Source organism: Rhineura floridana, chromosome 16 (assembly GCF_030035675.1).
Source record: "Rhineura floridana isolate rRhiFlo1 chromosome 16, rRhiFlo1.hap2, whole genome shotgun sequence".
NCBI classification, from domain to species: Eukaryota; Metazoa; Chordata; class Lepidosauria; order Squamata; family Rhineuridae; genus Rhineura; species Rhineura floridana.
Genome location: NC_084495.1, coordinates 10366227 through 10391558, shown reverse-complemented (window position 1 = coordinate 10391558; position 25332 = coordinate 10366227). Strand labels below are relative to the sequence as shown.

Here is a 25332-nt window from a genome sequence, read left to right as displayed (position 1 = left end):
CTCTTCCCACACCTGCGCTGACGCCAGTCAGCTCTCTCCCCCGCAGAGGGAGAAAATGGGATGGAAGCTGAGGCCCTGCCTTCGCCCAGGTCTGGCATATGGTGGGAGATTCAGCAAACCCAGCTCAGGAGGAGTCTGCGTGTTCATGCACGCCTCCAACCGTGACTCGGGGTACACACAAGTGGGGGGGCCTGCCCAGCCCTACTTAAGCTGGGCGAGGGGGAAGGGTTAGTTGCTGAGTCAATGTCTCAATGCTGCCAAGCTGTGCCTACTTAGTTAGAGAGGGATGCTGAGTTCTGAGTAAGCCATAGGTAGATTCACGAAGTGCTCTGAACTGAAATTTTCTGTTACTTCAATAAAAGAAAAAACTACAACTGTGTCCGAGTTTGAGTTCCTTGAGTTTGGGCAGGACACACATGGAGGCTGACCCTCGTGAGGCTGGGCAGCTAAGGCAGGATGCTGCCACTGCCTCTACAGTTGTGGTGCTTGCCCTTTGCAATGGCATTGGGAAGGTGGCAACACAGCTGCAGGCAGAGATGGCGACCATGCAGAGCGTGCAGGGTTCAGTGGATGGGGGTGTGGCGGCTGCCTGGAGCCACTTAGAGGCCCTCCGCTGGAGCACACAGCAGATGCGTAAGACATAGCGGTGGTGACAGCAGAGGTGTCTGCAATGACCCCGCCCGCTCCATGCCTTGCTGGAGGCTGTGTGGGGCAATGGGGATGGCTGTGTCCATGGCTACAAGGTGCAGGTGTGTGGAAGGATGCTGCAGGCGTGCAGGGAGTGGGCTGGACGCAGGCACCCTGCTGCTGCTGAGGAGAGTGAGGGGGAGGAGGTGGTTGCACAGAGTGCCCGTCCGCGGGGCCACCCCAGCCTGAGGCACTAGTGAGGATGTGCCGCAGTGTCTGTGGGGTGGCATGGTGGGGTTTCCCCTCCCTGGCTGCTTTCTCTGCCAAGGCTGTGGCGCTGAGTCTCTGTTTGTTGGCTTTCAATAAACATCCTTTCTTCGTCTGGGGTGTGTGGTGGTTGCATGTATGGGTGCTGTGGGGATGCGCGCTCTGAGTGCGATGTGGGTCTGTGGGTGTTAGTGTCCTCCATGTGTGTTTGCTTACCCAGTCGCACTGTGACGTACTGTCTGTGTGCCCATGCGTGCGATTGGCGGAGCAGGTGGTGGGTGTGCAGGCTAGGCCCCCTGCGGTGCTCTGCTGCTAGGGTGGCTGCTGCTCCACCTCCAACCACCATCCGCCTGACATCAAAATATGTGCACGCATGCCGCTGCTGCCAGTCCTGGGCCCTCCCCAGAGGATGTGGGTGGGATTTCTGGCTGTTTGTGGTGGGCATCCACAGGATGCCTAGGGGCTGTCCCTTCTGTTTCCCCAGGGGAGGCTCCTACTGCTGTCATGGCAATGGGCGCTCCGTTGCCATGTGGCCTGCTTGTCCCTTGCTAGTCTGGCTGCATACTCCAGTGTCTTTGTCCTCCAGACATCTGGGCCTGCATTTTCTGATTCTTACGCGCTGGTAGTGGTATTTGTGAACATCAACTTGTGATTTCTAGCCCCTGCATGCTGCTCTGGGCTGGCAGCTTCTGAACATGAAATCGATGTCGAGGAGCTTTTCGCCCGCTTCCTACCATTTGGATTGCTCTGTTAACATAAGAGTCCACTTCATCAACAAAAGCTTAGTCTTCAGAATGGTATGTCACAATCAGTTTGTTCGTCTTTAAGATGCCACGCTCCTGTTAGGCGGGAACTATCAAAAGGACAGGAAGGATGGTTCGACTGAGCCACGCTGACAGCAGAGTGAATAGTCCTTCAACATTGGAAAGCCAGGGCTGCGGCAATCATGAAAAACTGGTCAGAAGCCCTTCTGCAACTAGCAGCCCGTGAGAAAATTCTGCTCTATAAACTACATTAAAAAAACAAACTTCCAAGAGATTTGTAGCACATTTTTGGAACTCTTCACCAAGTAAAACCCACAAATAGAAGAAGAAGGCACAATGGAAGGGTGGACACTTCTCCAACACAACAGCTATTAATCTGGGACCTCCAGCAGACACTCATTTATCCTAACCTTGATCTGAGCATGTGAACCTGAACACTGCATCACACAAACAACTGAATATCAGATATGAAAATGTTCTAACCCCCCTCCCCCATAAAAAGGGCATGAGGGCAGAGGGAGGGAGGGGGAGCTGGGAGGGGCTGGGGAGGGAATAAGAGACTGTACTTTTTATTGTAATAATGTGAAAGCCCTAATAAACTATGCATAAAAAAGATGCTACAGGAGTCTCTCTGTGTTGTTTTTGATATGTAAGAATTAAGAAGCGGTAATAAACAGGTTCATCCACATGTACTGCAAACAAAGATGTTGTAGAGGGCACAGGAGAGAGTCAGGCTGTCACTGTTTTCCCTGGTTAACTGGCAACTCTGCTTGGCAAGCGCACAGCAATCTGAGGATTTCCGATAAACAGTGGGTTATAAATGTAATAAATAAATATGCATGTTTGATGTTGTTTTAGTATTTGTTACTGTCACAACCAGCTCGAAGCTGCTGTGCAGGAAGAAAAGCAGGATAGATACATTATTTTAAAACCAATAAAAATAGCTTTGTGAGCATTTCAGCTGCATTCTGGCATCTGAGGCCCTTCTTTGTGTGTCTACTCCAAGGGAGGTATGAAGGATAGCGACATGAGAATGGGTCTTCTCAGTGGTGGCCCCCCGCTTATGGAACACTCTTCTCAGAGAAGCATACCTGGCACCATCATTATCTATTTTTAGGCGCCAGACAAAAACATTCCTCTTCTCCCAGACATTCGACTCTTAATGTTTTGAAGAGTTGTTGGAGGGTTTCTGATGTTGTAGCCAGTGTGGCGTAGTGGTTAAGGTGTTGGACTACGAGGGTTCGAATCCCCACATAGCCATGAAGCTCACTGAGTGACTTTGGGCCAGTCACTGTCTCTCAGCCTCATGAAAACCCTATTCATAGGGCCACCATAAGTCGGAATTGACTTGAAGGCAGTACAAAAAAAAAAAGCCTCTTTTAGGGGGTGGGTTATTCCACCATCTTATTCATGTGTTGTATTTTTTAAAAACGTTTTATTTGTGTTAGTTTTACATTGATTTTAATCTTTTTATTGTATGTCACTTTGGGTTCATTTTTATGACAAAAAGCGTCTAATAAATGTAATAAATAAATAAATAAATAAATTGGACATATTCAGGAGTGGGACATTTGTATTGTCAAGGTGTCCCACCCACTTTTTAAATGAGGATTTCCAACCAAATCAAAAACCTCCCACCACCAACACGAGCAAGTTACACATACATTTGTGAGCCTAGGTGCTTTTACACAGATGTAAACTGTATTCAGCATATGGGGCATGTTCCCAAGTCAGTCAGTGTACATCGGATTATGACCTTCAGAGAATGAAGACATACTGGTGATGCGAGAGGTTGTTTCATCCTGAACTCTATAGGCTTTTGTAGTTTTTACTGCCCTGATTGTTTTAATCACTCCAAACCCCTGCAATTTATTGAACTGCTGTAAACGGCTGAACCTGAGCAGCAAGCATTTTCGTTTTATTTTTGTTTCTTCTTCTCTGGACTTGAAAAACAGTTTGGGGGTTTTATCTGACCTAGCTGCTGTTGTGTGGGAGTCACTCCTGGCTTTCAACATTCTTGTGTGTTGCTTGACGCTGTTTTGGGTTCCTGTTTTTGTTTTTTGTGTAAGCTGCGGAGTAGCCGAATCTTGTTGGTGGTGGTGTTTTTGTTTTTATGACTCTTGCCAACTTCTACTGAATATAACAAATGACAATTGGTGGTAATAATTTAGTTTTAATGTTTTCTTTCTGTATACTGTTTTTACTTGAGTATGTATTTTTCTGCTGTTAAATCAAAATGATCCCATTTATACTTGTTTATACTGTAATATTATTTTGTATTGAAGGGTCAATTTGACTGTAAATAAATTCAACTCAATTGGTGGTAATAAAAGTCAAGGCACAGCAACATGAAGAAACTTAAAACACCCAGGAGTTCAGACCATCAGAAAACTTCACCCTTAAAGAGCAAGTTGATTGGACTTCTGAATAAACATGCATAGGTATGATGCTGAAGGTGGTTCCTTTTGCTCAAAAGTTCAAAAAATGAAAAAAGAAGGAAAGTTCACAGCTCCCTCAACTCCAAGGCAGAGTATATTTGTTCCTAAGCCTGAAAACACACATTGGATTACCGTATAGATATCTCCATGATTGGGGGACTTCCTGCTTCAACCATATCAATGTTTATTCATTAAAAATTATTAGGCTTCTGAAACAGTCATAGATGCATGACAACATCATAAAGCCATACACCCAAACAAATGGGAGAGAATCCTTTTTGAGGTGCCAATGCATCCCGCCTGGCCCAGAGCTTCTGGTGGACACAAGTGTGATTAAGGGCATCTGTGCACAACAAAAATAGCCAAAATATTTAGAAAAAAGGTAAGTAACTTTGTCCACTCCAAAATGTGCTTTGGGCCAGAACCAATCATATACCCAAACAAATAGGAGAGTGTCCTCCAGTCTACAAGATACAACTGGATCCAGCCAGGCACAGAGCTTCCCATGGATGCATGGCACATTCAAGGGCATCTATGCAAGCCAACAGTAGCAAATACACACACAGGCACTGGAGACTGTCTTCTATAGGGCAGCATTGGATCCTACCCAGTCCAGAGTTTCCTATGGGTGCATGGCACAGACAAGTCATATATGCAAAACAAAAATAGCCAAAATGTATAGGAAAGAAAACAAGGAACTTGGGGTTCCCATCCCAAATTATACTTTGGGGCACCACAAATCATACTTCCATGCATCTGGGAGAGTGTCATTTCTGAGATTCCATCCACACATACTGGAGAGCCTCACGTTTGAAATTATATCTTAATGCTTCTGTCTGTTGATCCTGCCAAGTGTCCTTCTGCCATGCCATCAGAGATGCACCTTTTTTAAAGGTGGCGGAGGCAACCCCAGTTACTTCCCCCCTATGTACTTTGGATATTTTTTGTATGCATAGTTGCCTTCCTCCATGCCATGCGCCCACGGGAAACTCTGGGCCAGGTAGGATATGGTGGCATTTTATAGAGGACCCTCTCCTCTTTGATTGGGTGTATAATTTATGCTGGCCCAAAGCACATTTGGGGTGAGCACCCCCAGTTACTTTTCCCCTCCAACTTACTATGGCTACTGTTGGTTTGCATAGATTCCCTTGAGTATGCTGTGTGTCCACAGGAAGCTCTGGATCAGATGGGATGCATTGGCATCTCGAAGGAGACATTCTCCCATTTTGCTTGGGTATATCATTTACACTGGCACAGAGCATATTTGTGGTGGGCACCCCCAGTTACTTGTATTTTTCTACATATTTTGGGTATTTTTGTTATGCATAGCTGCCCCTCTCCATGCCATGCACTCACAGGAAGCTCTGGCCCAGGCTGGACCCAGTCACATCTTGTAGAGGACACTCTCCCATTTGATTTGGTATATGATTTGTGCAGGTTCAAAGCATGTTTTGAGGTGGGCACCCCCAGATATTATTTTTTCCACATATTGTGGCTATTTATTTTTATTATTTTGCATAGATGCCCTTCTCCCTGCCATGTGCCCACAGGAATCACCAGGTCTGAACACTTACTTGGGTGCAAACCCCATCAAACTCAGTAGGATTATGTGACAAAATGACATGACCTAGCACCATCACTGCCCATTTTTAGGCACCAGGTAAAAACATTTTTATTCATCTAAGCCCTTGGGGTTTTATTTTCTGTTTATTTTAAGTCAAGTGGGGAGGAGTTGGACCTTGGTTTTACATAATTCATTTTGGGGGGGGATGATTTTATTCTCGCTTTTATAACTGTTTTTAATGTGACAAGTCACTTTGAGTTTCTTTTTTGGGGAAAAAGCAACTAAATAATAATAGCCTTAGGAACAGCAAACAGGGATGAGCCTTCAGCAACATGCAGCGGTGAAAGTAAAACCCTTGGTGTGCCATGAACTGCAATCTCATCCACGTCTACCCACAAGTAAGGTCAACTGAGTTCAACGGAATACATTCCGCCACAAAAAGTCACAAGGCCAAACTGAACAATGCAACCCTGTCCACGGCTCATCAAAAGTAGGTCTGACGGAGTTTTGAACTGTGCTTCAAGGTGTTGTTATTGTTATTATTTTGTTCTTATTGATAGCAATAACATTTATTATTAATTATATAACAACAACAATGGTATAGTTTTAAATTGTTTCATACTTATTTTAATGATGCACTTTCTGCTTTGTGAACCACCCAGTAACGTCTCCTCCAGGGCAGCTGCCCCAATGTAGTATCCAAAACGAGAAATAAACATCCCCCAGTCCACACCGCCACCCGCCACCTCCCCCGGCCCCGCCACCTCGCGCCCGCGTCCCGCTTTCCATTCCGCCGTCGGGGAGCGAGAGCACGTGGGCGTGGGAAAATGCCGGCGGGGCGCACGGCTGCGCCTCAGCCGCCTCGTGCGCGCCTCGCCCGAACCACCTGCAGCTGAGCGCCTCCGCGCCTGCCTCGCCAAGCCCCGCCTCGCCTCGCGCCTGGCCTTCGCGGTGGAAGGGCATCTCGGCCCCGCCCCCCGCTCCTTCTTTAGCGCCTCGGAGGGCGCCATACCCGGAGCGCGTGCTTCTCTTCGTCCCTCTTGCTTTGAGCGAGCGCCTCGCCTCTCTTGTCTCTTACGCCGCCACTTTCCTCCTCGGCGGAGGGTCGTCCTGAGCGCTCGGGCAGGGGCTCGCTCTGCCCCGCTTCGCCGGCTTCCTCGGGGGGGAAGGCGCTCTCTCCTCCTTCGCCTTGTGCCTTTGTAGCCCGGTTAGGGAAGGCACCATGCAGAAAGGCTGGAAGAAATACTTCGGCCAGAAGTCCCTCAGCGAGGTGACCATGGACGAGTACCTGGGCAGCCTGGGGCTCTACCGCAAGCTCACGGCCAAAGATGCCACCTGCCTCTTTCGGGCCATTTCCGAGCAGGTAAAACTGAGGCAGGGGCGCCAGCAGGGGGGAATTGTGTCTCTTTTGTCTTTCCTTCTCCTCCTTCACACTTCCAAATCGCAGTTTTTGAGCTTGGGGACCACCTTGCAAGGAGGGCTGTGGACGGCGGCTACCAGAGGCTTCAAAGAGGTTACAGTCTCGCTGATTGAATCCTGGTTTTTTAAGTAAACAAATAAATAAGAGTACTGTCTTTAGTTTGGTCTTGTGATGGTTGACATTTATTGCACTTCAGTGTTCAGAGTTATATAAAAGAATATTTGTATCTATTTTCTTTCATTGTGGAAGGAACTCAAATTGGTTTACATTTGGATTCCAAGTAGTCCAGGCACTGGCTGTATATGTATTATTTATAATACAGATAGATGTAGCATAAGAGTGGTGCTTTAGAAAGAATGGGAGGATAGATCCCTGTCTTGAGAGGCTTACAATCCAGGAATGGACGCAAGGGAAATGAGAGAATGGAGGCAGAGGATAGACTGAGGAAGGCTATGTATTTTGTTGGTTTGTTTTCAAAATGTAGGAACCACTTGATAGGAGAGGTTACTTGAGTGGTATACTATTTATACAGTTCAGTTGCAGGCCCTTAGATTCATTTATAGTGGGGAGTTGTGTCAAAAGACTTCATGGAAAACTTGTTGTACAAGAGTAAAGTAGGCCAGACTTACTCTTCTGAAATTGCACATGGAGTTGGGGGTCTAAAAAAGAGCGGCTTGTCTAAGGCTGTCTGCTGAGTTCTTGACAATGGTAAGATTGAACTGGTTCTTTCTGATTCCAAATATAGATCTCTTAGCCCCCTTATTACACTAGCTTAACAAGAAAGTTCCTTTTTCAGTTTCTTTTTGCTCAGGATGTAACTTGGCCCAAATGAAATACAGAGCAGTCATCTATGTCCTTGTGAAAATGGGTAGGTTATGCGAAACTCATTCTTTCTCCGGGTATTTTGTCCAAACAATAATGGTAATACTGGTAATACTTGCCATTCATGTTGAGCTTTTGTTGCAGACCTTGCAACATGGACCTGTCTGTGCACTTAATTTATCACTGGAGATTTTGCTCAATTTCCTGTTGCTTTCAGAAATGTATCTTACTTGGACATGGAATGGGGCCTTTTTAGTTGCTGTGCCCAGATTTGTTGAACTTCCTTCTTTAGGAGGCCTCCCACTTAATTTGGCAAGTTGTAAAAATGTTTGTGCTTTGCCAGCCTTCGGTTCAGGTTGAAGTTTTGCTCCCCTGTTGTCTTATATCAAAAGCTTGTTCTTAAATCTAGCTTGCGGTTTGTCTGGAATGAGCCGAACTATATGCACAGGTTTGAATAATGCTAAGCCAAATTGTGGCAAACTGCAGCAGCGGGACAGCGAAGCAGGTGTGATTTTTCCTCTTGAATGCTCACTTATGGTTTTGATTAGTGCTAGGTAAGAGCCAGGTTATAATTTCTTAGCTACTATGGTACACTAGTTGAATAAGAGATAATGTTGCATATGTTTTTAACCTTGCTTTTCAGTTAGAAATAGTCTAATATAAATTGTGATTAAAAATAATACAATAAAATATATCAGTATGAAAACCATGAGAGCCACCTATTAAGATAATACTTTTTTTAACAAAGTATCACTGATGTGTGTGTTCTGGAAAAGTTTGAGTTTGAAATGTACATAGAGTAATTTGCATTGCAAAAGTATGATTCCCTAGAGAGCGATCTAATTGAACATAGTTATTTTACTTGAATTTAGTAAACAAACCTAAAAGCTTTGAAACTGCCAAACGTGCCTGATGTTGTGTTTGCAATTGGCATCTATTCATAGTTCCCCATGAACTGATGAAAAGGAGGGGAAATGCCCAGGAAAATTGTCCATTCCCATAGCACTGAAATGTATAGCCTTCTTCCCCTTTGGTCAAAGCACTTTCAAATAAAAATGCACACTTGAATAAGCCAACCATTAAACAACAAATTAACAAACTTAAAAACAGCAGTAAAAAGTCATGTTAATAGGTAACTGACTTAAGTCTGGGGCATGAGAGGGTAGCAGATAGTGTTAACAAAATGTGTGCTGGGGTGCATTGAGTTCCATACTGAGTTTTGAAGCGTTATTTATGTGTGTGCTTTTTTTTTTAAAAAAAAACATACTATACCGTCTTTCTCCCACACACTAGTATCAAGACAGTTAATCGTTAACCATGTACAATTAAAACCACCACTGAGCGCATATCTTTGTTTTGTATGAACCCGTGAATGTTAATGGGAAGCTGCTTTATACACACCTGGTCAATGTGAGTTTCGCATTTAAATGACTGGCTGGTGACTGGGAAACACAAAAGGTGTTTTTAATGTTGGGCTGGGAAATGTCTAAGCTTATGCCAAGATGCTAAATACGAACTTTGAGAAGTCCTTATGACTTCCTGGTAAGCATAGGAGAATTGTAGCAATGCAGCTTAAACTGAAGTAAATCTCACTGGGTTCAGTGATACTGTCTACTATGTAAGTGTACATTGGGTTACAGATGTAATCTTTGTTAGGGAAAAGCCCTCCTTGAAAAGACCAGAGGTCAATCTCTTAGTGTTCTGTTTCCCGCAGTGGCCAAACAAGATGCATATAGGAAGACCAAAAGCAAGGCACAAGCACAATAGTACAGTCTTGCTCCTGATCTTCAGGAAGTCATTTTCTGAGCCAGCATACTTCCTTTAATACTGGAGATATCCGTGCCTCAGTTTAATCTATAACACTATTGAATTGGAGCAAGAACTTAAAATTCCAGTGGAGGGTCACTACTTGTTTTTCTATAAAGCCCTAGGTTGCCTTTAAGCCAAGGAAGCATCTTGTTTTCTGTAGCTCCATGCTTCAGAAGTGTGTTGATTTAAAAGCAGCGGTGGCTGACCTGTGCCCCTCCATAGAGCTAGTGGGAGTTGGAGTCAAACAGCATCTGGAGAGCCTCAGATTAGCACCCCCTCCCCCAGTTTAAATTGCCTTTCTGTGAATATTTTCCTCAATATACTGGACAAAAAACACAAGCGGCAACATTTCAAATGCCTAATTAGAATTGGAAAGGCAATGGGCTTACTCCCACATAGGCGTATAGAGCGCTGTTGACTATACACCTACATGGAAGTAAGCCCATTATCTTTCTAAGTTATATCAGAGTAACTATGCAGAGGATTCAATTGCAAACATCACAGGTCTACTCTGAGAGCCCCTGTAATTAAGTGAGCATGGCATGTTGCCTTAAAAATCCTAATTATAATACTTTGGGATTTTTTTAGGTGTATGCTTGTCAGATTCATCATATGGCAGTCAGAAATGCTTGTGTTTCATTTCTGAGGAAAAACCAGCATAATTTTGAGTCTGTGAGTATACTTGTTTATGATACAAAACTTTAAAATATATACACTTGGGAAATGGAATGTGTTTATACTTGAGTGTGTATGCAAGTGTGTTTGTACACATACCCTCACCCACAATTTTTAAAGCATCAAACAGCAGTTCAAGGGTTTTTTTCTTCATACTGGAAGGATGCAGTTAATCATTACAATTTTATATTACTGTGACTAACATAACAAAACTATTAAAGTAAAATATTTCGGTTCCTCCCTTCTTCAGCTGCTATGATGTGAGTCAGAAAGTACTGTAGCTGAGTTCGCAGATAACAATACTGAGGATAGAATATTCAGAAGTGTAGCAGTTGTTATATCTGAGTGACTTTAGCTATTATCCTCCAGGTGAAGGGCATGTGGTCTTAAAACAGGAGTGGCTAACCTTTTTTTGCCCTAGGTCTGCATTGATGGTCCGCCCCCACTTCAAGGATCACATGCCAGTGGTGGGTGTGGCCAATGTGTATGTGTGCCCACTTGTGCATACACATGCTCACTGTACACATACAGGCCACACATTCACCTGACATACAGCTCACTGGATATGCAGCCACACGGCATATTCTCTCTCTCACACACACAGAAGTAATTTTGCAGGATTTTCTCTGAACGTTATCCACAATTTTTCTTTTGTAATGGCAACCACTCACCCCCCACCTCAAATTCCTCAGAAATTTGTTGGGTCCAGAACATTGTAGAGGTTGCAGAATGGTGGCCAAACTGACAACATAGTTGCTGCTGCCACTTACAGCAGTAGCACAAAAAAGGGGGGTATGGTAGTACCACTGTCAGTGGTGAGCCCCTTCTCCGATAAACTGTTACAGAACCCACCCACCTTGTGAAATCCAGTTTAATACCTCCTTTTCCCTATAAATAGGGTGGAGAAATTAGAGAGGCCATTTGCACAACTTTACCGATGGACATCTTCAAGTGTGCCTCTCTAGGACCTGATTTTCAGAGACGCTGAGCCCAGAGGGCCAATGTAGCTTTCATGAGTACACTTATATCCCATGGTGTTAATCCTAACACCATGTAAGAAGCAGGCGGTCGTTGGCACATTTTGTCGCTCTTGATAACATCTTGAGTTAAATACTTTGTTTTGTCTGCTCCACATCTACCAATCTGATAGTATGGGAGAGGGGGAAATGTGTCTAGGTTCCTCCAAACTGTAGTATTTTGTGGAAAGGGTTCAAGCTCATATTGGGAAACTTTGGCTTGTTCTGTTAAAGTGGATTAAAAGGCTCTCACACTAGTGCAACAAATCCACTTTCAACAAACACCTCGGACTATTTGCAGTTTGAAAAGTGAAGGACAAATGCATTGAGAAGTGGAGTGAAAAAATGATTAGTGGGAAGATGTATAAACATCCCACAAGCAAATTGGGATGAATGCAGAATGGATGCTCATAGTCACATAACCTCCCTGCAAACAAATCGGAACAAATGCTCATGGACTGGATATAATATAACCACCATGTAAGTTTTGTGCCAGCAAATCAGGGTGAACACTCAATAAACAAGTTGTCTGCCCATTTTCTCCATGTCATGCTTAATTTACAAAACTCTTGTCATGTTCCTCTTAGAAAAGATGACTTTAAAAAAGGCCCAGTGTTTCTGCATTCTTTTTTAGGAAGGGTCCAGAGAGTGGGGCCATAGCTCAACAGTATGGCATGGAGTAAGTGGTTGAGTTTTAGCTTCTGCTGTTTCCATGTTGCAGAGTCGATACGTATTTAGTAGTCGTCGTCCCCTTGGGAACTTGAATTCAATGCTAGATTCATAATATACAATATTCAGACATTTAGCCTTTAACCTCTTAAAGGGTAAATAGACAATACTTTCCACAGCTCTGTGTTTTGAAAATGAATGAGTGAAGGTAAAGACAAACCACTGGTTAAATTAATTTCATTATCTGTTTTGATTAAGTATGTAGAAGGATCGTTTGAAAAATACCTGGAACGGCTTGGAGACCCCAAGGTAAGCCAGACAGTTTCACACTTCTGGAGTTTTGTGCAGCAACTGATGTTTACAAACTGCCTCCTTTCACTGTGTCTCCTCGAGTTTCTACCAGGAAATATAAGTGAATTCTAGCAATAGTTTAACAATTGAATTTTCAAAAGCTACTTTATATTAAATGAGGTGTATTTGATTGGCCTTCTGTCCTAGCTATTTGCATCTGTACAACCATTTTGCAATAATATTATAACTTATCCCATCATATTACTTACAGTAGAGATTCCTAATTAAAAGGAACTCAACTACCTTTCATCATTTTTGAGCCCAGGAGGACAGTTCCTTAAGTGGGAGGTATAGTCAGTGTTAATTTAGAATACCAGGGAAGTGTAGTCAGTGTGATTGAGTATACCATAGCCTCAAAGGATTTGGTTTTTAATTGTTGCTGAAACATTTTTTTATGATGATACTTGAACTGTTTGTCAGAACTGTTCTATAATCTTGTGATTTGCATTATTTGTAAACTATTTTGAGTTTAATTTTATCAACTCAACATTTAGTCTGTTTTGCAAGTGGTGAATGACAAAGAAACTCATCCATTTAACCTTTGTTAGCTTCTGTTAGGATAGAAACTAGGCCTATATCTGAAAATATATATATTTGTATATCTGTGCAAAGGTTTCTTATATAATTGCAAAGCAGTCAGTTAACTTCCCTTCTATACACACAGGAAAGTGCTGGACAACTTGAAATCAGTGTCTTCTCATTGATCTATCAGTAAGTATCCAATAACCTAATGCTAATGCTTTAGCTGTTTTAATTATTAGAAGATGCAGATAATTCTATATAAGCTGAGGTCATCAAAACCTTTGCTGTCTGTTTACTTGACAACTGTGTATACACCATTTAAAGCAACTGACTTCCCCAAAGAATCCTGGGAATTGCAGTTTACCCCTCGTAGAACTACAATTCCTAGAACCCCTTACAGTTTACAGGCTTCTCTGGGAGGAGTAGTGTGCTTTAAATGTATGGTGTGTACACAGCCACAGTAGAGTTCCCTCTGTTGTTACAGTATCTGGTGGCCATACAATTTATGTTTGACAGTAATGTTGAAATGGGCAGTCAGAGTGACAGAATGCAGTGGCTTTAAAGCCATTGAGTTTTAACGAGATGTATCGGAACAGATTTAAAAGCTCTACAACTTGGGGTGGGGAGACACAGCTAACCTCGTTCCCTCCCCCCTTCCAAATGCATGTGAGGAAACCGCAGTCTGTGGTGGACATTGTTATCACCCTTTTGCGGCAATTTTCATGCTAAAATGTATCTCCCATGCATTGTTTTTCCCCCATGTGGGGAAAATATGCATTGCTATCTGCAGAGGGTTAGGCAATTATTAGCAAAAAAGCTGCCAGAGGGAGTAGGGTTGACAGGCAGTTCCAACCTATGCTGATCTCCCACTGTGAATTGGCATTTCTGTGGCTGCGTTTTTGGGTTTTTTTTAAAAAGAAAACATAGACAAAACTGGCTACATATCTCTTTAGCACTGTACACATTTTGGCCCTTAAATGCAATATGTGTGTGTGTGTGTGTGTGTGGGAGGAGGACTCATTGTTTGAAACCCACAGTTATAGTGTGGAGGGCTCTTAGTCCTTAATCAAAAACAGTCCTGAAGAAATGGAAATACTGCTTGCTGTGTGTAATCCTTAAAATACAATTTTAAGTACAGCATAAATGCAACTGGCAGTTTCTGAGTTGGCTGCCTGTGCTTGCTGTTTGCTAAAGCAAGTTATCACCTCTGAACAAAAATGGATTAGCTCAATACTGCAGAGAGAAAAATGGTCTGTGGTGTCTTAAAAGCTAAAGATCTAGACTTCCAAAAGGTGATAAAAGGACATTGCTTTAATTTCTCCAACTTTCTTTGCCAACCCAATATCTTTTTTCCTGGCTCTCACTCTGTGCATGGGCAGGGGAGAGAACAAAGATTTGAGTGAGTGAGTAGAAGTGAGTGGTACTCTGGCTGATACAGAACAAAAGGGCATTTTACTCACCAAAATATAAATAATGGGTGCCTTTGCCTTTCCTCCGGTGAAGCTGAGAGGAGGCGTTTTCCCTTTGCTTTTCATTAACTCAGTCTTACTGTGTTGTCAGGACTCAGAATGTGCTTCATCTTAACTGATTAGTTTAAATGAGCCAGTTTCAGTAACTGTGGTTTGAAGTTGGCTTGTTCAGATCTAACCATACATGTTAACCATGGTTTGCCAGTCCAGATGACATGGTAAACTGTGGCTAAGTAAAAGCTTCCCAACTCATTTCAGGGTGAGGGAAGGAGGCTATCTGATTGTGAGGCTCACTGGAGTTCATTCATGTTATGCTAAAATCTGGTTTAGTGTGACATGCAAATGTGATCATGGAGTCCCCCCACCCCAAGATAATATGTAGCATCACTTAGTGTCTTGATGTCACCATGTCTTGAATTTTCTCCTACCGGTAGCATCTAATTACATGAGGTGAACAGCAGAGAACCACATGCCTTGATTACATCGGGTCATGGCAGTGTTGCAGGGGAGAATCTGAAACGGGGATCACATTTACCAGCTTTTACCAGCTTCGGCTGGTAAGATAGCTGTGGCTGTTTCTGGACCGGGATAGCCTGACCACTGTTGTCCATGCACTGGTAACCTCTAGGCTTAATTACTGTAATGCACTCTATGTTGGGTTGCCCTTGAGGTTGGTCCAGAAGCTGCAGCTGGTGCAAAATGCAGCGGCGAGACTGCTCACTGGGGCAGGGTATCACCAACGTGTCACCCCGCTGCTGAAAGAATTGCACTGGCTGTCCATTTGCTACTGGGACAAATTCAAGGTTCTAGTCTTGGTGTACAGCTTGGGACCAGGATACCTGAAAGACCATCTTATCCCTTATATACCCAGTTGATCACTGCACTCTGCAGGCGAGGGCCTCCTACAGATACCATCTTATCAGGAGGTCCATTCTGCACAACATAGGAAACAGATCTTTAGTGTGGCACCACCTACCCTAGGGACTCCCTACCCTTAAATATTAGACAGGCACCATCTCTGTTATCTTTTTGGTGCCTATTGAAGACCTTCCTCTTTCAACAAGCCTTTTAAGTTGAGACCTTATCCCAGTCTGCCTGTGTGCTGGAATTGCTTTCTAATGTTTTTAAACTTTTTTAAAAAACAATGTGTTTAACCTTTTTTTAAAGATGTCTTGAAAGATTTTTAAAAATGTTTTTAAAGATGTTTTGTTTTAATGTATTTTAATGTCTGTTTTAATGGTGTTTTAAAGCATTTTTAGTGCTTTTGTTTGCCACCCTGGGCTCCTGCTTGGAGGAAGGGCAGGATATAATAAATAAATAAATAAATAAAATTTAAGGCAGCAGTTCTGTCTAGGAGAATGAAACATGGTCCTCCAATACACTTCCAAGAAACTAAGTATATTTTCATATCTCTTGCTTCACTCTGATTACCCAGCCGAGACTTCATTCTTTATCGGCACCCTGGAAAGCCTCCTTCCCGTGCTACAGATAACAGCTTTGAAGAAAAGGTAAGCAAGTTGTGGTATGAGAGAAACATCTCTCAAGTGAGGTAGACTTCTGGAAAGCGTGTGTGTGTGCTGCTCTTGTGACTATATCACTACTAATCTTGGGGTGGAATTCAACGAACTCATTCCATCAGCGAAAGGACTTTTGACTTCACAAAGGAACGTCCCCCCTTTTTTCCTCTGAAATCTCTAGAGCAGATTTGGTTAGGGTGCATGGGTTCTGTTGTGCAAGCAGTAGTTATTGTACTAATAGAATGAGCGCACTGCATACCACCCTTTGTGGTTTCATGGAGCCTGCTGGGTGAAAAATGGCCACCATTTGGCTGCCAGTTTTGGCCAGTTAGGAATGAGGTTGTGTGTCACTGAACTGTGAACACTCCTGCAGTCCTTCTGTGTGGCTGCTTGCCCTTGTTTCTGTTACTCTGTGTAGTTGTTTGTTTGAGGGGAAAATAACAGTTTATGGTGGGGCAGCATCAGTGGGAAAATAGTTCAGGGAGGAAGGGTCAAATCCTTCTCTGCATACTGTGGTCCTGATCCAGACAAGCCCTCCTAACACTTTTTAGCAACAAAAGAAATGAATCCCAGGAGAGACCTGCATGGCTAATGTATCTTCTATTTGAGGCTTGGGACAGCCATGGAAAAAGGAATACTTGATTTTCCAACAGACAGCTATGACAATCCAGGCTGAGGACTGGGTGGAAAGGGTGAGAGGGAAGGATGGCAAGCAAATAAAAGAGTCCCTCCTTCTTGTTAACTTTGCTGCTGCTGTTGCTGCCAAATAGAGCTTTACTGGGCTTTCCCCCCCATCTGCTTCCACTAAAAAGCTCTCTAATCATTGGTATTTTGAGGTTTTTTAAATGGTCCAGCCAACTCTCTGTAAGGAGTAGAGTGGTAATGCAATTAGATGTGGGGTAGATAATAAGGCTTCAGGCATGTTTAAGCTGAAAGCTACATGTTTTTTTTACAAAATATTTGTGTATGGTAACAAATCAACAGTTTTTGAAAATATGTCCTTAAAAGCCCTTGCTTTAAAAACGGTTTGAACAGGAGAATAAAATTAACAGAGAAAATGCATATCCAGTTTTCCCCTCATGATTTTTCTAGCCCTCTTCAGCTTCTAGGGCCATTTTCAGCCATATCTTCAGGCTTCTTTCTTCTACAATGCTGAAACCATGATTCCCCAGTGTTCCAGCTCTTACAGTAGGGATGGGGAACTTGTGGCCCTGGACTACAGCTCCCATGATCCTTAATCATTGGCCACGCTGGCAGTTGCAGATAGGAGACGGAACTCAATAATATATGGAGGGCCACAAGTTCCCCATGTGTTTCACTCTCTCTTGCTTGCACTCTGTCTCTGTCTCTCTCTCCTATCGTGACCCCTTATTTACCAGCTTTACTTATACACAAAAGTTCCACTCCATTCTCCCAACCTTTTTGGCCAAGTCAGGAGGCTAGTAGAGGGCTTTTTTCAGTTTTTGATTCCCCTGATTTTTCTTGGCTTCCCTCTCCACCCCTTTAGGTTTTGGTTTCACATCATACTTAAGTTTCAATTTCTTGAGCTGAACTTCTGAACCACCCACCACCCCTGCCATGAAATGTTGAACCTCCTGGACAGGGCAGTATCTAATACAGAGAAAACACAACAAAAATTGGCTTGAACAGTTATACTTCGATATATGCTGCCTTCACAGATGCTGTCTGTGCTTGTGCGTGTGTGGGATGGCCCATGTGAGGCTCCCACTGTGTAGACCAGGGGTGGGAAACCTTTTTGTTTCTTCCAATACCCACATTCCTTTGGGCCTGTTGTGGGGACACAGGCCATCAGTGGGAAGGGCAAGAGCCAAAAGTTAGGAAGAGGCAGAGTATAGTCATGGAGGCAGAGCATAGCCTTCATGGCTAGTAGTCATTAACATCCTCACAGGGAGGATAGGATTGCTCCCTCAAAATATTTAAGAACATAAGAAGAGCCCTGCCTTTTCATCCATGAATTAGTCTAATCCTCTATTAAATCCAGCCAAGCTGGTGGGCATCATTGCCTCCTGTGGGAGTAAACCAAATGTGGGTGAATCTGTTGTGCTTGTCTTGACCATCTGGTCCTCCTGGCAGCCACTCTTTGGATGTCATGGTTGAATTAGGGCCTGCAGCCATTCTGACATGCATAGTCCCATTCAAGAAGGTATGTTGCCTTGTATGAAGCATCCTGCTTGTACTTCATCTGCTCTCTGCATACACACACACAGTGAAAGCAACAATGTCACTGTGGAATGTCTTCAGTTGGAAAACAGGCCCTTTTTATGACTGTACTTCTCTCACACATCAAGTGCCACATTTTTGTAAGAACAAGTAACTATAGAAGAACTGCAGGGTTTCTAGCCTCATGGTGAGAATTCCTGTTTTAAAAAAGTATCTAGGTAAACTGACCCTTAGAGGTAGTTCTTAATGAAATATTTAACTCCGCTGGTGGGTCCCTCTGAAAGCTTAGAAGCTATTCTGTACATGTGGCGTACTTTAAAAATGTAATTTCAGAGAAGAGAATGCTTCACAGCAACTCGGTTGCCAAGTAGAATGCTCATTTCACAACTGTTAACTGTAGGATTTCAACAGCCAATATTCTCAGGCCTTATCCGTAGGTGCAATCCAAGTGAATGGAGATTTAAGCTAGCAGGCAAACCTTTCTGGAGAGCAGCTGCCTCTGGCCCTACTCTTTGGTAAAGGCCTAAGGATTTTCTCTGTTCCCTTCAGCATCTCATGACACCATAGCCACCTTGATCTGCTGTTCTCTCCTTACCAGCTGCTGTAAAATGTTTGTGCTTAACTTTGCTGCTTACTGGCAGCTGCAGTTGTTACTGCAGAAGTGTTAGGTTTTTATGTTAAATTTAACTTTCACTCGTTTTTGTGTTGCAGTATTGCAAGGTGATTGCAGTAGAAACAGTAACCTGTGACTTGTTAAATTCATTCTAAAACAGGGATCCCCAAACTGTGTGCCATGGACCATCAGTGGTCTGTGAGCTTCATTCAAGTCGTCTGCAGCAGGCTTGTGGATTTGTGGTTGAAGATCCATCGCACTGAATATTCATATTGATCCTTAACTGTATTTTTATTGCTATTTTTATTTCTTAAATCACATTTTATTATATTACAAATTTTATTTATTAGAACTGAAAGGAGAAGCAATAAAAAAATAACACAGTATCTGGTACAGTTTGCTACAACAATTTTCTAGTAGTCCATGAGGGGTGGGGAAGTATGGGAACCAGTGTTCTAAAAATTTATTAATGCTCATAGCTGGGCTCTCCCTCATAGGAAAAGGCAACTGCACACGTAGTTAGGTTCCCAGTGCATTTCAAGGAAATAACTTTACTGAGAGAGCTGCTTATCAAAAGGCAAGAGAAATTATTTCCTTGATAAAGAGATTTTCTCAAAACGCAAAGGGAGCCTGACTACTTTTTCAGGCATATATTTTTCCTCATGTGGTCCTTTTCTGTGGCTGTTTTTGATCCTCTTGTCTTTCCTTATATCCAAGGGTGCTGAATGTGGTGCCCTACAGATATTGGGCTGCATCTTCTATCACCCTTGACAATTGGCCATGATGGCAGGGGCTGATGGGAGTTGGAGTCCTGACAACATATCCCATTCTGTCCCTGGCATCTCCAATTAAAAAAGATCATGTAGTAAGTGATAGCAAAAGGCCTCTGCCCCAAACCCTAGAGAGCCACTGCCAGTCGGAGTGGAAGACAGTACTTGTCTAGGTGGGCAAGGTTGTTCAGAGCCTGTTACAGCGATTGCACCTGCCTATGACATTTCTAGTACAATTGTGGTGTTTGCTTCTGACCTATAAGCCTCCACTTCTTGGGTCTATGTGAAGTATGTGTACATGTTCTTGCATGTAAAAATAAACTTTTTATATATAAAATGAAATATAAACACAGCTTCTGAGACAAATGTGACAATGACTGTTATATAATCCCAAGGCAAACAATAGCATAGTTGTTCTACAGTTGCTTGTGGATAGGAATGCATTCTGTGTTGGGGATTGTGGGCATGATCTTATAGCAACAAAAACAAAATAAGGGTGTATAGATATTTTTTATTTTACCTAGGAATTTATCTTTCAGATTCTGCTATGTTGCTCCAGTAATGGCCATTATGATTCTGTGTATACCAAACAGTTTCAGACGAATGCTGCAATTTGCCAGGGTAAATAAAATTGCATTTTTTCTCCTTCTGTCTTAAATAATCAGCTGATTACTTATTCATTTATTTTTATTTATTAAATTTCTATCCTGCCCTTCCTCCCAAGGGAGCCCAGGGCAACAAACAATAAAATAACAAATCAATGCAATTAAAAACAAAACAAAACATATCTCAACTGTTTTAAAACATCAAGAAAATTGTGATTAGTTCGTAGTTAAAAGAGAGCCAGTGTGGTGTAGTGGTTAAGGTGTTGGACTACGACCTGGGAGACCAGGGTTCGAATGCCCACATAGCCATGAAGCTCACTGGGTGACCTTGGGCCAGTCACTACCTCTCAGCCTCATGAAAACCCTATTCATAGGGTCGCCATAAGTCGGAATCGACTTGAAGGCAGTACATTTACATTTTTTTCATAGTTAAAAATAATAATTAGCCTGTTTAAGTTTGTCATGGGTCTTAAATTCTCTTCAGTATTTTTAGAAGCTTGCACCACGGTCAACCTTTTTAACACTATGTTCTTTGTTTGCCCAGCTGTCTTGTATGAGATTCTGTACAAAAATGTCTTCCATGTGGATGAGGAAGAATTAAGGACTGCTGTTGAGATGTTTCGAAGTGGGGCTAAGAAAAACACAAACAAAAACAGAAACAGAAAAGATGCCAACTTTGATTGTCTGCCTGAGAGAACATCAAATTCTTCAGAAAAGAGGTACTTGTTGAAAACCTAAACATAATGATTGCAGTCCTGGGGGGGGGAGCCCCACTTTCGATCCATTCACAATGTGGTTTCCCCCAGTGCAGGCTTGTTATGATAAACTTGCAAATATTTATTAGTATGTTGATTTGTTTGTGTGGCAAGGTCCTGGCCACATTTAGTCTACAGGATGAATACAAGAAAAGGAGAAGGGTTTCAATTGTGATTGCAAAGTGCTATATTTTCTGAATACTTGTCAGTGTTCTAAACAGATTTCATTGGGATTATGCAGATGCTTTTCAGTTATGATGTGCTTCACCACTTGATGGTGCCGTTGTGCTTCTCAAATATTGCCAAATGACTGGAACTCTTTGCTTTTCAGCACTGGACAGCGCTAGTTACATTTTAAATCCTGTGTGTGTTTAATTGTTTAGGGTGGAAGATTGGGAAAGCTATGAATCGGCCAACCCCCTGGAGGAAAAATACAAGCAAGGCAGTGATGAGATGAAGGTTTGACACCTTAAGATGGGGGTGGGTGGGGAAATCACATAATTCTGAGAATCCCTTCTGTGTTCTTATGCTCTTCTCCACCTCCACATTGGGTCCCTTCAGGTGGTAGTCCACTCTTCATAAGCATTTCCTATTTCTAATCTGTTTTACGGGTTGGCAAAAGTAAGAGCTTCAAAACTAATAGCCGTCCCTTGTAAACTGTCTGAAAGCTGTACACAAGCCCTTCTGCTTAGTAAAGTAACATCTTCCTCTATACATCAACCAGTTTTGTGTAACAATTCTACAGATACCCCTTAGTAACTATTATTGCCTACACCAGAGGTGGGGGAAATGCTGTTGGACTAAAAATCCTATCAGCCCCAGCTAGCATGACCAATGGCCAGAGATGATGGGTTCAGCAACATCTAGAAGGCCGTAGGTTAGCCGCCCCTACCCTACATTCATCAAACCATATTTAACAAAAATAGGGGGACAGCTTCTGTGTGTGAGTGTTTTCACATTTACTTTAAAATAGGCATCTCAACATGCTTAGTTGCCAACCTTTTTGTGTATGTGGCTCCTGATTTAGATGGGAATATTCAGAATGTCTACAAATTCCAGGCCTGGACTTGCCTTCCTTGGTTTAATCTAAATACTACAGGACTGGCTTCTGTACTGATCATTTGGCCAGTACTCAGAATCAGGGCCAGTTAAATTACAGAAATGAACAGGCAATGGTTACCTTTTTTTAAAAAAAATCTCAGTGCCATAACTGTAACATCCTTGCCATCAATCTCCTAAGATTCATTCTTAAAGCAAACTGCCCATGCGGTGCTGCTGCAATTTTAAGTGGGTGTGGAGTGTAAACAAATGCATAGGCTTTCTTGATAATAAGTTTCCTTTAGAAAGGAGAGCGGAAGAGTGGAGTCACCTCCTGCAGTCTTTTTCACTTATTCCATTTTAACTCTGCAGCCTCCAGACAATCCGAAGATGCCCTTTTCCTATAAAGTACTGAAAGCACTGGACCCTGAGATCTATCGGAACATAGAATTTGATGTTTGGTTGGACAGCAGAAAAGGTATCAAGATAGTCCATGTGCAAAGGCTGTTTTACTCATTAGGGCAGCTCCATACATTGATTGCTGTGGGAAAGACAGCAAACATGTAACATGTTAGATAGCAGTGTACATGCATCTTTTAACATCCGTGTACTCGCTTCTGTGTGTGAACTCACGTGACATCATTGTGTTGTATTTTTGCTGTAGGAAACCCCATTGTAACACCAATGTTTTCTGCAGCAGTCAATATGTGCAACAGAGAGTAAAGGTTACAATGCCCCCGATGGACACTCGTAATTCATACTGAATGCAAACTGAAACAGCCACCCTTCAAAATTTACACTTTTCCAGATTTTGCATTGCAGTTCTCCAACCAAGTAATGTGTACAAAAACGAATAAGCTGCTATAAAGTGTGCATATAAATGCATATATTAGTGAAAACAATACGCTGAAATGCATTGTATGAGAGGAAATTGCTTTGAAAAATGTGTGTATTGGGAGAAATTCACACTAAAATGCACATGAATTTTCCTGAATACTTTTTAAAAATCATAACCTGATGTGGAAGTATGGAGAACTGCAATTAAGATTTGAAAAATGAGGAACTGAAGGGAGCCGAAATTGACATTCATCCATCCATCCCTAGACCTAATTTATTTATTTTATTTATTTATTATTAAATTTGTTAGTCGCCCATCTGGCTGGTTGTCCAGCCACTCTGGGCGACGTACAAGATAAAACAGTATATAAAACAATTAAAATTTAAAAACAGTAAAAAAACTAGCCCATCTCAAACGCCCGCCTAAAAAGCCAAGTCTTCAGGGTCCTGCGGAAGCTCATTATAGACGGGGCATGGCGTATATCACCTGGGAGAGAGTTCCAGAGGGTGGGGGCCACTATTGAGAAGGCCCTCTCTCGAGTCCTCACCAGCCTAGCTATTTTGACTTCTTGTTTCCAGTATGCCTTGGAAACCTCTTTTGTTACAGTTCCAATCAACTTTCCTGCATATATGATGTGTTTTAGTGTACACTTCCTGCTTTAGAAAAAACTGTACATCCCTGGAGTTCATAATGGAATACAACACTGGGAAGTCTCATTACTCAGATTCAATCCTGTACAGCTCCAGATAAAAAACCTGAGAGTTTGGTGGGCCGCTACAGATCCTATGTGAGGCAGTTTGATATGTTCAAACCATCATCCTGTTCTTTGACTGTTTGGAAACAAAACAAATCCAGTTTGCCACTAAATGAAGAAAACCTGAATATCTTTACTGATGAAGTTAAAGAATATATAGAATTTAATTTACTCTGTTTATATTAGCGCATCTGTTTGCTGTAGTAGTATCACATTAGCAGTTGGATGCATATCATTCTTTGTTGGTGCAACAAAATTCACAAGACAGCTGCTAAGTCAGTAGTATATTGTTTCCAGGTGATGTTCTCAAGTGTTTTAACTTCAGTGTAGAAAGTTAATGCATGATGCCTAACTTAAGTTTTCTCATCTGGATCTCCCTTTGCAGAACTTCAAAAAATTGATTACTTGGTGTTTGCTGGAAGACAGTACTATTTAGGAGACAAGTGTCAGGTTAGTTCTCTAAGCTTGTTTAGTAAAAAATAGTCTGTTCTAGTGGTTCCCAACCTTTTTCTCTTTCAGACCACTTGAAAGTTGCTGAGTGTCTTGGTGGACCACTTACGTATATTTTCTGCCTGTTTAGCAATTGTAATGCAGTGTGGTAGATGCTATATATTTTGAATTGTATTTTTATTGCTGATTTTATTTCTTATATTGCATTTTATTGTATTACAGTTTGAATTCCATAGAATTCAAATTTTAAGTATTCTTCACATATATGTTGCAGAACACCTGAATGAAGCTCATGGACCCCTGGTGGCCGAAAGACCACCGTTTGGGAGCCCCTGATGTATTTAAAACACTGTTTAATAACTTAAGGCAAAGGAATTTTTCTTCATCATGGAAAAGTTATCTGCAATAATGTATTCTGAATCAGTTTCATCAGCAAGAAATGGTAGTGGGGGAAAATAGTTCTGTAAACTCTGAAACTGCCAACATGTGGAACTCAGGAAGCTGCCTTATACTGAATCAGACCATTGGTCCATCTAGCTCAGTATTGTCTACACTGACTGGCAGTGGCTATCCAGGGTCTCAGGCAGGGGCTCTCTTTCAGCCCTACCTGGGGATGCTGGGGATTGAACCTAGGACCTTCTGTATGCAAAGCAGAGGAGCTGCCACTGAGCTACAGCCCTTTGCCTTGCTGTGTTTCTGGCCCTGGGTGCTTTAAGGCCTCCACAAGTTCTGCTGACAAAACCGGGGCAGTCTGAAGATAGTGGATTTCTTATGTTGCACAGACCATGCATTTAAAGTACTGTAGTTAAAGTACTGTAGTTTACCCCATTATAGAGCTACAATTCCCAGCACCCTTAACAAACTACAGCTCCCATGATACTTTTTCTTGCAGATTGTGCAGTTCCATTAGGATCTGGTTAGGAGAGCCCAGGTGCTGATCGGGACTATGCCTCTGGGCTTAACTAGGCTCTTATTTTTTTCCAGGTACGCCTAGAGACTGGGGGAAAATACTATAATGCTCACATACAAGATGTTGGACAGGATAATATGGTTACCGTCTTCATTGAAGAGTTGGCAGAAAAGTATGTATTGCTTTCATTCTGATTTATTACATTTGTTCATTCATTTGATACTGGGTTGCCAATTAGCAGCTATGTTAACGGGATGAAAGTGGATTAAACATAAGGACTGAGGTTTAGCCTGTCCTGCGCCCGTCAGGGTGTCAGTAATCCTTGCAAGCATATGATATTCAGAAGCTGTTAGCCTGCTTTCCAGAACGCTACTTCAGATATTATTATTAAAAGTAGTACCAGTAGCAGTTAGTGGTAGTAAATTGCCTTTCACTCACATCTCAAGGCAATGTCCGAAATGCCATAAAAACAGCTAAAGCACAGTTTG

At 42.5% G+C, this 25332-nt stretch overlaps 1 protein-coding gene across 1 annotated transcript in view; it reads left to right on the top strand.

The window, feature by feature from the left end:
• ALG13 (ALG13 UDP-N-acetylglucosaminyltransferase subunit) overlaps nt 1-25332 on the top strand; it is an 88942-nt gene that overhangs the window by 29209 nt on the left and 34401 nt on the right. Inside the window, exons 7-19 of the mRNA XM_061599042.1 lie at nt 1554-1691; nt 6387-6611; nt 6787-7023; nt 10300-10383; nt 12330-12380; nt 13087-13133; nt 15849-15921; nt 20034-20115; nt 20644-20818; nt 21238-21313; nt 22265-22370; nt 23870-23934; nt 24919-25016. Of these exons, the coding sequence (XP_061455026.1) occupies nt 1554-1691; nt 6387-6611; nt 6787-7023; nt 10300-10383; nt 12330-12380; nt 13087-13133; nt 15849-15921; nt 20034-20115; nt 20644-20818; nt 21238-21313; nt 22265-22370; nt 23870-23934; nt 24919-25016 (1457 nt within the window). The remainder of the gene's footprint in view (nt 1-1553; nt 1692-6386; nt 6612-6786; nt 7024-10299; nt 10384-12329; nt 12381-13086; nt 13134-15848; nt 15922-20033; nt 20116-20643; nt 20819-21237; nt 21314-22264; nt 22371-23869; nt 23935-24918; nt 25017-25332) is intronic.